Genomic DNA, 16,115 nt, shown 5'->3' with positions numbered 1-16,115 from the left:
CTCGATCTCCTGACCTCGTGATCTGCCCGTCTCGGCCTCCCAAAGTGCTGGGATTACAGGCTTGAGCCACCGCGCCCGGCCACTAGGGCGTGTTTTTAAAGTAAGGTCATGACTTTCCTGGGATTTTTTTTGTTTTTGTTTTTGTTTTTTGAGACAAAGTCTGCCTCTTTCTCCCAGGCTGGAGTGCAATGCTATGATCTCGGCTCACTGCAATCTCCACTTCTCAGATTCAATAGATTCTCCTGCCTCAGCATCCCAAATATCTGGGACTACAGGAACATGCCACCACACCTGGCTAATTTTTGTGTTTTTAGTAGAGGCTGGGTTTCACCATGTTGGCCAGGCTGGTCTCGAACTTCTGACCTCAGGTGATTCGCCCACCTCAGCCTCCCAAAGTGCTGGGATTACAGGCATGAGCCACTGTGCCCAGCTAACTTTCCTGGTTTCTAAACTACAATGGGTAGGATAAAAGTAGCCTGATTAACAGACAAATCTATGAATGGATCCTATGAATTTTTTTGTATAATCAAGTCAATATAAATAAACAGGAAACCAAAATGATTATGAGTCACACTTTACAGTTGCTAAGATTGAGGGTTGTCAGAAACCACTAAATAATTGACTTGTTGTGTATAAATTATTGTATAACTTTGGCTTTTATAATAATTTGATGCATACCAAAGGTTAATTGATTCATGTAATGGTCTCCTTTCTGTGTTGATGGCATCTCCTTCCACCAAATCTCACATGAGCACATGAGGCAAAAGCCTCACTCACACTTTTTAGTCCATACTTTTTTTTTTTTTAGACAAGATCTGGCCCTGTCACCCAGGCTGGAGTGCAGTGGTGTGATCTCATCTCACTGCCACTTCTGCGTCCCAGGTTCAAGCAACCTTCCCATCTCAGCCTCCCAAGTAGCTGGGACTACAAGTAGGCTCCATCACGACTGGCTAATTTTTTTTACTGCTTGGAGAGGTGTGAGGTTTCACCAGGTTCCCCAGACTGGTCTCAAATTCGTGAGCTCAAGTGATCTACCCACCTTGACCTCTCACAATGTTGGGATTACAGGCGTTAGCCACCACGCCTGGCCCTCTATACCCTTCCAATTGATTTCCTAAGAGGTGACTGTTCCTTTACCAGATATCTAAGTTGATGGAGAATATAATCATTTCTGAAACACTTTCAGTGTTCTTTCAACTATTTGTGTTTCCAAAGGCTCCCTTCTCTGTTTCATTTCTCGTACTGTCATCATGGATTTTTTTAATAGAGACTTTTGTGATAGTTTTCCTTTGAAAAAATCTGATATCTCTATCAGTAGCAATCCAGATTTCTTGAGTGTTAATGGTACTCATAGTCCTTCTAAGTCTTCTTCAATTTGTAGTTATTATAGTGCAGAAAAGAGAACTGTAGACAACCACTTGCCCACTTACTTCCTTTGATCTGCAGGCATTTACTAAACCTCTCAGTTATCCTGACCTTGCTCTTTTGTAGAGATCATGCATAATATTCGTGTTTCATGGTCCTTAAGGACACGTGCTTAATTCATAAAGACATATGGATTCCATTTGAAACAGCATGTCACACAGAGTAGGTGTTTTATATATGTACTCTCTCTTCTCGTTATAGAAAATTGTTAACATTGTAACCAAATTACTTGCCATTTCCCCTTGCCAGCAGGAATGTTGTTTTCATTTATTCCAAGTGCCCAATACTAATGAATAAATATAAAACATAGCTCTCATTTTTCACAACATGAACAGTGTTGTAATTTATGTCTAACACTATTTAAATTTCTAATTACAACAGAATTTTCATTTCAAAAGACTTCGTTAAAACATAACAATGTCTAATAGTTTAGATGGAGAAAAGAAGCAATGCGATTTTCTGTGGTAGCTATTTCATCAGGGTAAGAATGAATTGTGCATTAACCACCATCACCCATGATTTATGGTTCAGTTGTACCTTAAACACACAAAGGTGCAATTATAAAATAACTAATGGATTATGTTTTCCTATAGGAAAAAAACCTTGAAGATAACTTACAGAGTTTGGCTACACGATTAGCTCCAATTTATAAGCAGTATGCTCCAGTAGCTTACCAAAATCAGGTATGTATTGGTATGGACTTTTTATTTATTTATTAATTTGAGATGGGGTCTGGCTTTGTTGTCCAGGCAGCAGTACAGTGGCATGATCAAAGCTTACTGCAAACTCCTAAGCTCAAACTCCAAGCGATCCTCCTGCCTCATCCTCCAAAAATGCTGGGATTACAGATATGCCAGACTGTTTTATATTTTAAAAAGTCATTGTTAGCCGGGCTCATTAGCTCACGCCTGTAATCCCAGAAATTTTGGAGGCCAAGGCATTCAGATCACCTGAGATCAGGAGTTCAAGACGAGCCTGGCCCACATGGTGAAACCCCGTCTCAACTAAAAATACAAAAATTAGCCAGGCATGGTGGTGTGCACCTGTAGTCCCAGGTAATCAAGAGGCTGAGGCAGGAGAATCACTTGAACCCAGGAGGCGGAGGTTGCATTGAGCCGAGATCATGCCACTGCACTCCAGCCTGGGTGACAGAGCGAAACTGTCTTTAAAAAAAAAAAAAAAGGTCATTGTTAATAGAAAAATTTTCAAATTTGAACAAATATATACATACATAGCATATATATCTAACATACATATATATAATGGACTTATTGATCTCCTCTTTTTTTTTTTTTTTTTTTTGACACAGAGTCTTGCTCTTGTTTCCCAGGCTGGAGTCAGCCTCTTGGCTCACTGCAACCTCCGCTTCCCAGTGGGTTCAAGCAGTTCTCCTGCCTCAGCCTCCCGAGTAACTGGGACTACAGGCATGCGCCACCCGGCTAATTTTTGTATTTTTAGTAGAAATGAGATTTCACCATGTTTCCCAGGCTGGTCTCAAACTCCTGGCCTCAAGTGATCTGCTGGCCTTAAGTGATCTGCCCCCCTCAGCCTCCCAAACTGCTGGGATTACAGGCGTGAGCTACCCCGCCCAGCCTCCACTTTTTCATTTTAAAAGGAGTTACAAATTCACTTTCTAGAATAGTTCATGAAATGTGTGTATATCTTCTTTTTATGGATATTGAAAACTCTGTGTATATGATTAATGCGCTTTTATTGGTCTTTCTGTTTTTTTTCTTTTTTCTTTCTTTTTTTTTTTTTTAGACGGAGTCTCGCTCTGTCACCCAGGCTGGAGTGCAGTGGCGCGATCTTGGCTCACCACAAGCTCTGCCTCCCGGGTTCACACCATTCTCCTACCTCGGCCTCCTGAGTAGCTGGGACTACAGGCGCCGGCCACCACGCCCGGCTAATTTTTTGTATTTTGTTTAGTAGAGACGGGGTTTCACCGTGTTAGCCAGGATGGTCTCAATCTCCTGACCTCATGATCTGCCTGCCTCGGCCTCCCAAAGTGCTGGGATGACAGGCGTGAGCCACCGCGCCCGGCCTAATTGGTCTTTCTTTCTAATGGAATGATTGAGTCTGTTTTACTTGCTTATCCATCTCCAACAACAATTAGTATCCTCACCCTGCCTTCCCTTGTAAAGTCATTGATTTTCCTTTTACTCGGTGTATTGTCAAGTGCTTTATCCTGAATGTTGCTAAACTACACTTTCATGACAATAATACACTTAGTCTCAGAAATTACAAAGTATAATTAATTAGAAACTTTGTGAGGAAATTATTTTTACTCTTTACTGAAGGTAGGTGATTCCCTTCTCTCTCTTAAGATTGTGCTCCATGCTTTCTTTTCTAGGTGGAATATGAAAATGTTGCCCGAGAATGTCGGCTTGGCAGTAAGGAAGGTCGTCCCTTCTCTGGGGTCACTGCTTGCCTGGACTTCTGTGCTCATCCCCACAGGGACATTCACAACATGAATAATGGAAGCACTGTGGTATGTACCTGTGTGAATTTGTATTCTAAAAGCTCCATCACTATATGCTTAGGCTGCAGTCCTTAAGTATACTATGATGATTATTACTGTGAGAAATCTTAATTTATGTGCTATTAGAAATAAGTAAAAGAAAAAAAGTTTAAAATAAGAAATAAGTGTATAGTGCAGGTCTTCATTAAATACATTATCTCTGTACTTCTAAAAAGTAACAGGACCAGCCTCAAACATTTTGTTGAAAGGCTATATTATATATTTAATTGTGGTGTGTTTGCTGGGAGGCAGGAGTACTGTTTTTTTTTTTTTTTTTTTTTTTTTGAGTTGGAGTCTCACTCTGTTGCCGGGGCTGGAGTACAGTGGCGCAATGTCAGCTCACTGCAACCTCTGCCTCCTGGGTTCACACCATTCTCCTGCTTTAGCCTCCCGAATAGCTGGGACTACAGGCACCCACCACCATGCCCAGCCGATTTTTTGTATTTTTAGTAGAGACAAGATTTCACTGTGTTAGCCAGGATAGTCTTGTTCTCATAACCTCATGATCTACCCGCCTTGGTCTCCCAAAATGCTGGGATTACAGGTGTGAGCCACCACGCCCAGCCAATTTTTTTTTTTTTTTTTTTTTGAGACAGAGTCTCGCTCTGCCCCAGGCTGGAGTGCAGTGGCCGGATCTCGGCTCACTGCAAGCTCCGTCTCCCGGGTTCACGCCATTCTCCTGCCTCAGCCTCCCGAGTAGCTGGGACTACAGGCGCTCGCCACCTCGCCCAGCTAATTTTTTTGTATTTTAGTAGAGACGGGGTTTCACCGTGTTAGCCAGGATGGTTTCGATCTCCTGACCTCGTGATTCGCCCGTCTCGGCCTCCCAAAGTGCTGGGATTACAGGCTTGAGCCACCGCGCCCGGCCCCAATTTTTTAAAGTAACAATTCTCTGCTATCAAACTAGTAGGTATGAAGTTGAGCAGGTTACTTAATATTTGCTTTTGCCATCTGCACTTCAGGGTTTTTGTGAGGCAACTATGACAGTTATCATCAATATTTGCATTCAGGTATGCCTACTGTGTTTATAGTTACATAAATCATCACACGTCCATCGCCTGAAGTCAATTAAGAAATACGTAAATTAGGCAGAAGACCCAGTGGAAAATCTTGTAATAGTCTTTTTGTCTGTTTGCTTCACCTAATTATCTTCCTGTCATATAGTAAAGCGAGATCAATAGAGAGCAATTGCTTTTGTTTTTCTGCTGCACCAGTGTTTTAGGTTTGCCAGATAATTCTGAAACCTTCATTAAGTCTTGGATGCAGGATGAGCATGTTGGCTCACGTCTGTAATCCCACCGACTTAGGAGGCCAAGATAGGAGGATTGCTTGAGCCCCGGGAGTTCTACACCAGCCTGGGCAATAAGACCCCGTCTCTTTAAATATACAATTTTTAAAAATTATTTTTTTTTAGATTTAGCTATAGCATCTTACAGTGTGATCGAAAGTATATGATCAGATCTATCAACAGGCAGTCTTTCTTCCTTGCTTGGTCTGTAGAAGAGTATTAGTGATAGATCAAGCCACAATAACCTTTTTTTTTTTTTTTTTTTTTTTTTTTTTTTTTTTTTTTTCTTTTTTTTTTTTTGCATATCATTTCTGTATACAAAAATGTTTTGTAGATCTTTGAGACCAGTGTCATTTCCAAGTGTTGAAGTTATGTAAATCCAGCCTGGTAAATATGAACCAGGCAGTGGTTCATCACCATCACTTGGCCGGGACATTTTACCTGAATTACAGAATATCTGTGATCGGGTTGAAGTCAGTTCAGAGTCAAGCTAAGTTTCAGTTTCTCTTCTCTGTGCCCTCTGACTTCCAGTGCCTGGGTTACTCACGCAATGAGGGTCTTATCCAGAACTTGACATCACTCCAAATTCCCCCATCTTCAAACACGTGAACTCTTGAAATTCCACCACTCCCTCTCCCTTCACCCTGTTTTACCATACTTTCTTTCTTTTTTTTTTTTTAATTGGTTTACTTTCTACTCCTATGGTAACTATCTAATTATGCTCCTTATGTCAACTCCTTATGTCCTTCTTAGTCTCTCTGTGGCCAATTAAATTGGTTCCAGGAAACATTTATTGATGTAACATTCTGATTTTCAGCATGACTATTATTAATTATGAACAGATTACTACCATGACAGTTTAGTATTGCAGGCTTTGGCCAGGCACCATGGCTCATGCCTTCATGCCTGTAATCCCAGCACTTTGGGATGCTGAGGTGGAAGGATTGCTTGAATCCAGGATCTTGAGTGTAGCCTGGGCAGCATTGTGAGACCCTGTCTCTACAATTAAAAAAAAAAAAAATTACCTATGCGTGATGGCACACACCTGTATTCCCAGCTACTCGAGAGACTGAGGCAGGAGAAACAATCAAACCCAAGAGTTTGAGGCTGAAACATACATTTATATTTTAGACTGCTGAAAAATGTGACTATAGATATATTTTTTTAAAAACTGAATTTTTTTAACCTTTAACTTTGCTTTACCTTGGTATCTATCAGGTTCTATCATGAATCCAAAAATGCTTTGGAAATCAAATCTGTTTATTTCATTTATCTCCAGTCTTTGCTATCATTGAAAGGTTTTATAGCTCCAGGATATGTGTTTTTAATATAAAATAAAGAAAACATTTGATAGGTTTCTGCTGGATTTTTAATATTTGAAAATTAATTTAGCTGGGCCTAGTGGCTCACACCTATAATCCCAGCTCTCTGGCAGGCCGGGGTGGGCAGATCACTTAAGGAAAATTAATTATAATTAAAATAGTTTTATAATAAAATGTTAGTTTTTAAAGCAGAATATTAATATTAGGTATCAAAAGTCAGGAATCACTATAGTGTCTATAGTTCTGTATTTTCATTTCTCTATAATAAATACAACCTTTAATGTAAGGAGGAGGGCTAAAATAGGTTGCATTTAAGATAAAAAACTTGGCTATTAATATTTCATATCCAAAGAAAGGCAAATTTATTGATATTTATTGATACGACTCCTCACTGGAATAGAGCAACAATGGAACAGAAAATTAAAAACTTTTTTTTTTTTTTTTTTTTTGAGACGGAGTCTCGCTCTGTCACCCTGGCTGGAGTGCAGTGGCCGGATCTCAGCTCAGCCACCGTGCCCGGCCTTAAAAACATTTTTTTAAACTGTTAGCATATAAGTCTTTCTGGAAAGAGAAATCAATTATGTCCCCACTATCCAAGGAATGTGACATTCTTGAAATACTGGACATAGGGTGCTCTGTGAGCTAAAATCTATCTCCATAATAATTATAGTTTAGATATGAACACAATAAACACAGTTCGAGCACCAGACCATTCCGTCTAAACTTCTCTCCTTCAGGCCAATGGTCTGAAAACTGTCAACAAAACAATGCTTACAATCAATCAAACATAGGGTAAGGCCGGGCGCGTGGCTCAGCCCTGTAACCTCCAGCACTTTGGAGGCCGCCGGGACGGGTGGATGCACGAGGTTCCAGGAGATCGAGAGACCATGCCTGCGCTAACCGACGGTGAACCCATCTCTACCCAAAAAAAAAAAAAAAAGGGAGCAAAAATACAAAAAACTAGCCGGGCGAGGTGGCAGGCGCCTGTAGTCCCAAGCTACTCGCGGAGGCTGAGGCAGGAGAATGGCGTCAAACCCGGGCGAGGCGCGCCTTGCGTGAGCTGAGATCCGGCCACTCGCACTCCAGCCCGGCGGCGACCAGAGGCGAGACTTCCATCTCAAACAAAAAAAAAAAAAAAAGAAAAAAAAAGTAAGGTATGTTCTTGTAATATTATAATTTACTTCGAAAAATTAAACTACATATTGACTGCTGATCTGCCTGCCTACAAACAGCTGGGAAGTTACTATGATTGAACAGAGTTGGGTGGCTTGATATAAAATAGTAATATACCATCATCAACCAACTGAATATAAAATGGGAATACAAATCTCTTTCCCAAAGGTAACAAAACGAAGGTAGGAATAGCCACAATGAATGTGCATGGCCCGTATATCTTTCCCCTTTCATGTTTTTCTCCCTATCAGGTGTGTACTTTAACTCGAGAAGATAACCGCTCTTTGGGCGTTATTCCTCAAGATGAGCAGCTCCATGTGCTACCTCTTTATAAGCTTTCAGACACAGATGAGTTTGGCTCCAAGGAGGGAATGGAAGCCAAGATCAAATCTGGGGCCATCGAGGTCCTGGCACCCCGCCGCAAAAAAAGAACGTGTTTCACTCAGCCTGTTCCGCGTTCTGGGAAGAAGAGGGCTGCGATGATGACGGAGGTTCTTGCGCATAAGATAAGGGCAGTGGAGAAGAAACTTATTCCCCGAATCAAGCGGAAGAATAACTCAACAACAACAAACAACAGTAAGGCTTCGTCACTGCCAGCCTTAGGTGAGCCCTGTGGAACCTGCTAATCTCTGCACAACTTTGATGGATAGAAGTGTTTGGACTTTGCCTTGCACATTATTTGTTTAGAGTTGAAACTAAGACACTGAATATATTTTTACATATGCCAGAACCAAAAGTCAACAAAAAAGTGACCCATCAGTATTTCTTGGTAATTTTTTCTACTTATCCTTTTTTAAACTTTCACATGTTCTTTTTTATGGCATTGGAAGGGGTCTGACTTTATTGCCCAGGCTGGCTTGGCACACCTTGGCTTAAGCAATAATCCCACCTCAGCCTCTGGAGCTCCAGAGTAGCTGGAACTGCAGGCACACACCACTGTGTCCAGCTAATTTTAACATGTTCTTATCATCTTTCCTGTGAATTTCCCCATCTAATTTGATGCCCTACTCGTTGTTGGCATAGATAAGAGACATGACTTTCTGGATGCCTTCCTTGATCACCTTTACCATCAATTTAAGCAATAATTAAACAAATATTACTAAACGCCACTTTCAACAGTGGCATTGTGGGTTGTTGCTGCTGTTGCTGTTTTTGTTTGTTTGTTTTGTTGTTGTTTTGTTTTTGTTTTTGTTTTGTTTTGTTTTTGAGACGGAGTCTTGCTGGGTCGCCCAGGCTGGAGTGCAGTGGCCTGATCTCAGCTCACTGTGAGCTCCGCCTCCCAGGTTTACGCCATTCTCCTGCCTCAGCCTCCCGAGTAGCTGGGACTACAGGTGCCTGCCACCACGCCCGGCTAATTTTTTTGTATTTTTTAGTAGAGACGGGGTTTCACCGGGTTCGCCAGGATGGTCTCGATCTCCTGACCTCGTGATCCACCTGTCTCGGCCTCCCGAAGTGCTGGAATTACAGGGTTGAGCCACCGCGCCCAGCCCCCAAATATTTTTTTTAGAAGTTCACAACAGGGGCCAGACGTGGTGGCTCATGCCTGTAATCCCATCACTTTGGGAGGCAGAGGCGGGGGGATCACGAGGTCAGGAGTTCAAGACCATCCTGGTCAATGTGGTGAAACCCTGTCTCTACTGAAATACAAAAAATTAGCCAGGCATGCATGGTGGAGATTGAAACTATTCTGGCCAACATGGGAAAACCCCGTCTCTACTAAAATACAAAAAATTAGCCGGGTGTGGCAGTGTGTGCTTATAGTCCCAGCTGCTTGGGAAGCTTGAACCCGGGAGGCAGAGTTGCAGTGAGCCGGGATCGCACCACTGCACTCTAGCCAGGGCGACAGATCGAGACTCCATCTCAAAAAAAAAAAAAAGAACTTCATAACAGGGAGAATGTCCCCAAGGAAAATATTCCCATTGGATGTGACATTTGTGTGGATGTGTCAGAGCAAATAACCCACAGTTGATATCTTGAGAGTAATGCTCTACTTCCTTAATGAGAAGGACACTAAGCTGAAATACTCTTGCTTTTGAGGGTCACAAAGATTTATGTTCATGTACAATGTTTTGCTTGACTTCTGTCTGCCTAATCTTGGACTTTGACAGTTATGATGCTTTTGTTACCTAGAAATATTTATAAACTATTACTTATTTTTACTTTTTAAAATATAGGGTCATACTCTGCCTTAAGCATCTCTAAATATCTCTTTGAATAGTTAAATATTGCTCTATGTCATTATATTATAATACCTGCACAATATTACAACATTTAGTTGTATTATTTACTTCCTACCAAATTAGGTCAATTCTAATATTTTACTATTTCAAACAATGACCAGCCATCCTTTTGGCTAGATTTTTGCACTTATTTGTGCCTCTTTCCCAAAGGAAGAGTTCTTTAAGGAAAATTACTAGATGAAAAAGTATACGAAACTACGTAAAATTTTAAATTCGTGTTTGTGATTTGAAATGAGCAGAACAAAACCGACCAACACAACATTAGTGTTTTCTTATAAAATTTTCTGTACCTGTCTTTGAAAATACTTTTAAAAGACAACCCCTACCAAAAGTAATTTGTGTTTTCTTCACGTTTGGTATCCTTGTTTAGGGAGTAAAACTGAGACCGTGCAACCTGAAGTAAAAGTGAAACCGAACCCCATTTTATCTTAAAAGTTCAGACAACACTAAAACTTATTCGCTGATGCCATCCGCTCCTCATCCAGTGAAAGAGGCATCTCCAGGCTTCTCCTGGTCCCCGAAGACTGCTTCAGCCACACCAGCTCCATTGAAGAATGATGCAACAGCTTCGTGTGGGTTTTCAGAAAGAAGCAGCACTCCCCACTGTACAATGTCTTCGGGAAGACTCAGTGGTGCCAATGCAGATGCTGCTGAAGGCCCTGGCATTTCACAGCTTGGCGAAGCTGCTCCTCTCCCCACCCTGTCTGCTCCTGTGATGGAGCCCCTCGTTAATTCTGAGCCTCCCACTGGTGTGACTGAGCCGCTAATGTCCCATCAGCCAAACCACCAGCCCTCCTTCCTCACCTCTCCTCAAGACCTTGCCTCTTCTCCAATGGAAGAAGATGAGCAGCATTCTGAAGCAGATGAGCCTCCATCAGACGAACCCCTATCTGATGACCCCCTGTCACCTGCTGAGGAGAAGTTGCCCCACATTGATGAGTATTGGTCAGACAGTGAGCACATCTTTTTGGATGCAAATATTGGTGGGGTGGCCATCGCACCTGCTCACGGCTCAGTTTTGATTGAGTGTGCCCGGCGCGAGCTGCATGCCACCACTCCTGTTGAGCACCCCAACCGTAATCATCCAACCCGCCTCTCCCTTGTCTTTTACCAGCACAAAAACCTGAATAAGCCCCAACACGGTTTTGAACTAAACAAGATTAAGTTTGAGGCTAAAGAAGCTAAGAATAAGAAAATGAAGGCCTCAGAGCAAAAAGACCAGGCAGCTAATGAAGGTCCAGAACTGTCCTCTGAAGTAAATGAATTGAACCAAATTCCTTCTCATAAAGCATTAACATTAACCCATGACAATGTTGTCACCGTGTCCCCTTATGCTCTCACACACGTTGCGGGGCCCTATAACCATTGGGTCTGAAGGCTTTTCTCCCCCTCTTAATGCCTTTGCTAGTGCAGTGTATTTTTTCAAGGTGCTGTTAAAAGAAAGTCATGTTGTCGTTTACTATATCTTCATCTCACCCATTTCAAGTCTGAGGTAAAAAAATAATAATGATAACAAAATGGGGTGGGTATTCTTTACTGTGACTATATTTTGACAATTGGTAGAAGGTGCACATTTTAAGCAAAAATAAAAGTTTTATAGTTTTAAATACATAAAGAAACGTTTCAGTTAGGCATTAACCTTGATAGAATCACTCAGTTTGGTGCTTTAAATTAAGTCTGTTTACTATGAAACAAGAGTCATTTTTAGAGGATTTTAACAGGTTCATGTTCTATGATGTAAAATCAAGACACACAGTGTTAACTCTACACAGCTTCTGGTGCTTAACCACATCCACACAGTTAAAAATAAGCTGAATTATTATTTCATGGTGCCATCGTTCCAACATCTTCCAATCATTGCTAGAAAATTGGCATATTCCTTTGAAATAAACTTATGAAATGTTTTCTCTCTTAAAATATTTCTCCTGTGTAAAATACATCATTGTTGTTAGTAATGGTTGGAGGCTGTTCATAAATTGTAAATATATATTTTAAAAGCACTTTCTATTTTTAAAAGTAACTTGAAATAATATAGTATAAGAATCCTATTGTCTATTGTTTGTGCATATTTGCATACAAGAGAAATCATTTATCCTTGCTGTGTAGAGTTCCATCTTGTTAACTGCAGTATGTATTCTAATCATGTATATGGTTTGTGTTCTTTTACTGTGTCCTCTCACATTCAAGTATTAGCAACTTGCAGTATATAAAATAGTTAGATAATGAGAAGTTGTTAATTATCCCTAAAATTGGAATTAGGAAGCATATCACCAATATTGATTAACTCTTTTTTTTTTTTTGGAACTAGGTAAGAGTGGTCTCTTCTTATTGAACAACCTCAATTTAGTTTCATCCCACCTTTCTCAGTATAATCCATGAGAGGTGTTTCTAAAAGGAGATGATGGTACAGGATAGGTTTCAGAAGAGTCAAATGCTTCTAATGTCTCAAGGTGATAAAATACAAAAACTAAGTAGACAGATATTTTGTACTGAAGTCTGATACAGAATTAGGAAAAAACAAATTCTTGTTGAAATATTTTGAAAACAAATTCCCTGCTATCATCATGTGCCTCCCCAACCCCAAGTCAAACAAGAGGAATGGTACTATAAACATGGCTTTGTCCAGTAAGAGCTAATTCATTTGTTTATCTTAGCATACTAGATTTGGGAAAATGATAACTCATCTTTTCTGATAATTGCCTATGTTCTAGGTAACAGGAAAGTAGGCATTAAGTTTATTTTAGTCTTCCCATTTTCTTCCTATTACTTTATTGACTCATTTTATTGCAAAACAAAAAGGATTACCCAGACAACATGTTTCGAACAAGGAGAATTTTCAATGAAATACTTGATTCTGTTAAAATGCAGAGGTGCTATAACATTCAAAGTGTCAGATTCCTTGGGAGTATGGAAAACCTAATGGTGCTTCTCCCTTGGAAATGCCATAGGAAGCCCACAACCGCTAACACTTAAAATTTTGGTGCAAAAGCAAACAGTTCCAGCAGGCTCTCTAAAGAAAAACTCTTTGTAACTTACTAAAATAACATATGGTGCAAAGTATCTGTTTTGAGCTTTTGACTAATCCAAGTAAAGGAATATGAAGGGATTGTAAATAACAAAATGTCCATTGATAGACCATCGTGTACAAGTAGATTTCTGCTTGTTGAATATGTAAAATAGGGTAATTCATTGATTTGTTTTAGTATTTTGTGTGCCTTAGATTTCCGTTTTAAGACATGTATATTTTTGTGAGCCTAAGGTTTCTTATATACATATAAGTATATAAATAAGTGATTGTTTATTGCTTCAGCTGCTTCAACAAGATATTTACTAGTATTAGACTATCAGGAATACACCCTTGCGAGATTATGTTTTAGATTTTAGGCCTTAGCTCCCACTAGAAATTATTTCTTCACCAGATTTAATGGATAAAGTTTTATGGCTCTTTATGCATCGACTCATCTACTCATTCTTTGAGTCTACACTTACTGAATGCCTGCAAAATCTAAGTATCACTTTTATTTTTCTTTGAATCACCACCTATGACATAGTAAACTTGAAGAATAAAAACTACCCTCAGAAATATTTTTAAAAGAAGTAACAAATTATTTTCAATATAATCCATGGTAACGTATGCAGTAATTCAAATTGATCTGTCTCTCAATAGGTTTCTTAACAATCTAAACTTGAAACATCAATGTTAATTTTTGGAACTATTGGGATTTGTGATGCTTGTTGCAGTTTACCAAAACAAGTATTTGAAAATATCTAGTATCAACTGAAATGTTTCCATTCCATTGTTGTAGTTAACATCATGAATGGACTTCCTAAGCTGATTACCCCACTGTGGGAACCAAATTGGATTCCTACTTTGTTGGACTCTATTTCCTGATTTTAACAATTTACCATCCCATTCTCTGCCCTGTGATTTTTTAAAAGCTTATTCGATGTTCTGCAGCATTGTGATTGTATGCTGGCTACACTGCTTTTAGAATGCTCTTTCTCATGAAGCAAGGAAATAAATTTGTTTGAAATGACATTTTCTCTCATGAAACTGGTCATCTAACATTATTTCTACCCCTCTATTATGTTTTACTGTAATGATCACCTGTTCTTATACTTCTCTTATAACACTTAAATTGGATTTTATATCTGCGTTTGTTCATAGTATGATCATTGAATTCACTGATACATGACCTCATTAGCCCACTGAGTTCATAATATGCTACAAACTTACCAACTTTAATGAGAGAATAATTCCAATTCCTGCCTATTGCAGAATCCTACAAAATATCATGCTGTACTTGATATTCCTTTTTTTTTTTTGAGACAGAGTCTCGCTCTGTTGCCCAGGCTGGTCTCAAACTCTTGGCCCCAAGCGATCCTCCTGCTTCAGCCTCCTAAAGTGCAAGGATTATAGGCATGTGCCACTCTACCTGGCCTGAAATTCCATTTCTAATGGCTCTTGAGCCATTGTTGAAATTCCTTTTTTTTTCTTGTGCTTGTCAGTCTCACCTACCTCTTGTTTACAATTCATCTACGAAGTACCAAATAGACCAGGTCATAAACATAATTGAAATACATTCTTACTGGAAAGTGAGGCTATCTGAAAAGGCATAGCTGTAGGCAAATTATTGCAACATGTTTACATTTTAAATAACATTCCAACATCTTTGTTATTCAGTCTGCATGTTGATAATTTCATTTATTAAATATAGAACTTCAACTAGATGGGATCCATAAGTAATTTACTTAAGACATAACCTCAATACATATTTAATTGAATGCATACCCTTGTGTAAATAAGCTACTGATTTAATTCACATGACTAACCTACTTTCTAACATTATTACAGTGGACTCCTACTGATACCATTTCACAATAGCATGTGTGAAAATAACCCTGGACCAGTTTTTAAAACAAAAATTATATTGACTTTTTATCTGGGACGTGGGACTTTATTGCATGAAACTTCCACTGACAGTGGGCATAGCATTTCCTTTGCATATGCCAACTAAATCAGTAGCTGTATGCAACCTTTAATAGATATATAGTTATTACCTTCAATTTCACACCTTGATGCATGGAAATCTTTTTTATCTATATTTAATACAACTGTGAGTTTTGATCTTTTATAGAGATTTATGTCAACAGAATTTTGAAATAAGTTCATATAGTAGTGGCCTCTCATAGCAATGGAAGACACCTGAGAAATCACATAGTTGAATCACTGGGGCCCAGAGAGTAAATCTTAATGCTAGATTGTAATTAGAATTTAAACTAATGAAGGCCACTTTGTGTTGAGAACTGTAGGGAAACTTGATTTTCTTACCCAAAGGGTATTTTACCACTGGGAAATAAACAAGTATCAAATGCTTGTACAGTATAGACTTTCAATTCCCCTGGAACTAGTGTTAAGCATATACAAGAAGTTATAAAGGCGTGGATGATTGAAATAATTAAGAAAAGTGTATTTCCACTGTATGTACTACCCAGCCATGCTTACAGAGTTCATTCATGCCCTTTGCCTAGTTAGCCTCACAATTAAGTCCCAGCATAGTTTATTTTGATGTAGCTGTCTACATGTATTGGAATACTATTTTATCGCACATAGCTCCTAAACTTGCCCATAAGTATATTGAACACCAGTTGTGTGGCACACTCAACCAAGTGAATGTAATCAATACATAATTGCTGAAGGAGTCTGCATTTATCCAAATCAAATTATGCTCCATGTTGAGCTAAGTTTTAACAGCTTTAGAAAATGATGTCATCCATTGCTCTGGAATGCAATTTGGAAAGTCAGAGTCAGTATGTCCTTCATCAGAAATTAAATTTGTGTGTTTTCTTAGAATGTATTGAGATTTATTGGCATGTTCTTGCTTTTCCTATATATATAAAATGGAAACTGAGTTCCTTTATTACTTCCTGAGATGGTAGAGCTGACTTTTATGCAGGATATCATCACTATTTTTTTTTCTGCATTGATAGCTACAAATTTTATATTATTATTATTTTTTTTTTTTGCTACAAATTTTAATTTTCTTTGTAATTAAGTGTCTGGATGACTTTTTAATTCTCTGTTTCTTCTGGGCTTCCAATCATATACCATTATTTGCTTCAAAAGGGATATATTTTACTCTCTCAAG

General features: G+C 39.2%; 1 protein-coding gene across 1 annotated transcript in view; it reads left to right on the top strand.

The window, feature by feature from the left end:
- TET1 (tet methylcytosine dioxygenase 1) overlaps nucleotides 1-14,016 on the top strand; it is a 134,920-nt gene extending 120,904 nt beyond the window's left edge. The window contains 5 exon segments of the mRNA XM_017851456.1: nucleotides 2,019-2,108; nucleotides 3,776-3,913; nucleotides 7,978-8,329; nucleotides 10,337-10,385; nucleotides 10,387-14,016. Of these exon segments, the coding sequence (XP_017706945.1) occupies nucleotides 2,019-2,108; nucleotides 3,776-3,913; nucleotides 7,978-8,329; nucleotides 10,337-10,385; nucleotides 10,387-11,341 (1,584 nt within the window). The 3' untranslated portion in view covers nucleotides 11,342-14,016.
- Nucleotides 14,017-16,115: the final 2,099 nt, after the last annotated feature.

The sequence above is a fragment of the Rhinopithecus bieti genome, unplaced genomic scaffold, assembly GCF_001698545.2.
Source record: "Rhinopithecus bieti isolate Rb0 unplaced genomic scaffold, ASM169854v2 scaffold_33940, whole genome shotgun sequence".
NCBI classification, from domain to species: domain Eukaryota; kingdom Metazoa; phylum Chordata; class Mammalia; order Primates; family Cercopithecidae; genus Rhinopithecus; species Rhinopithecus bieti.
Note: the sequence above shows the minus strand (reverse complement) of the source record. Positions and strands in the feature narration are given on the sequence as shown.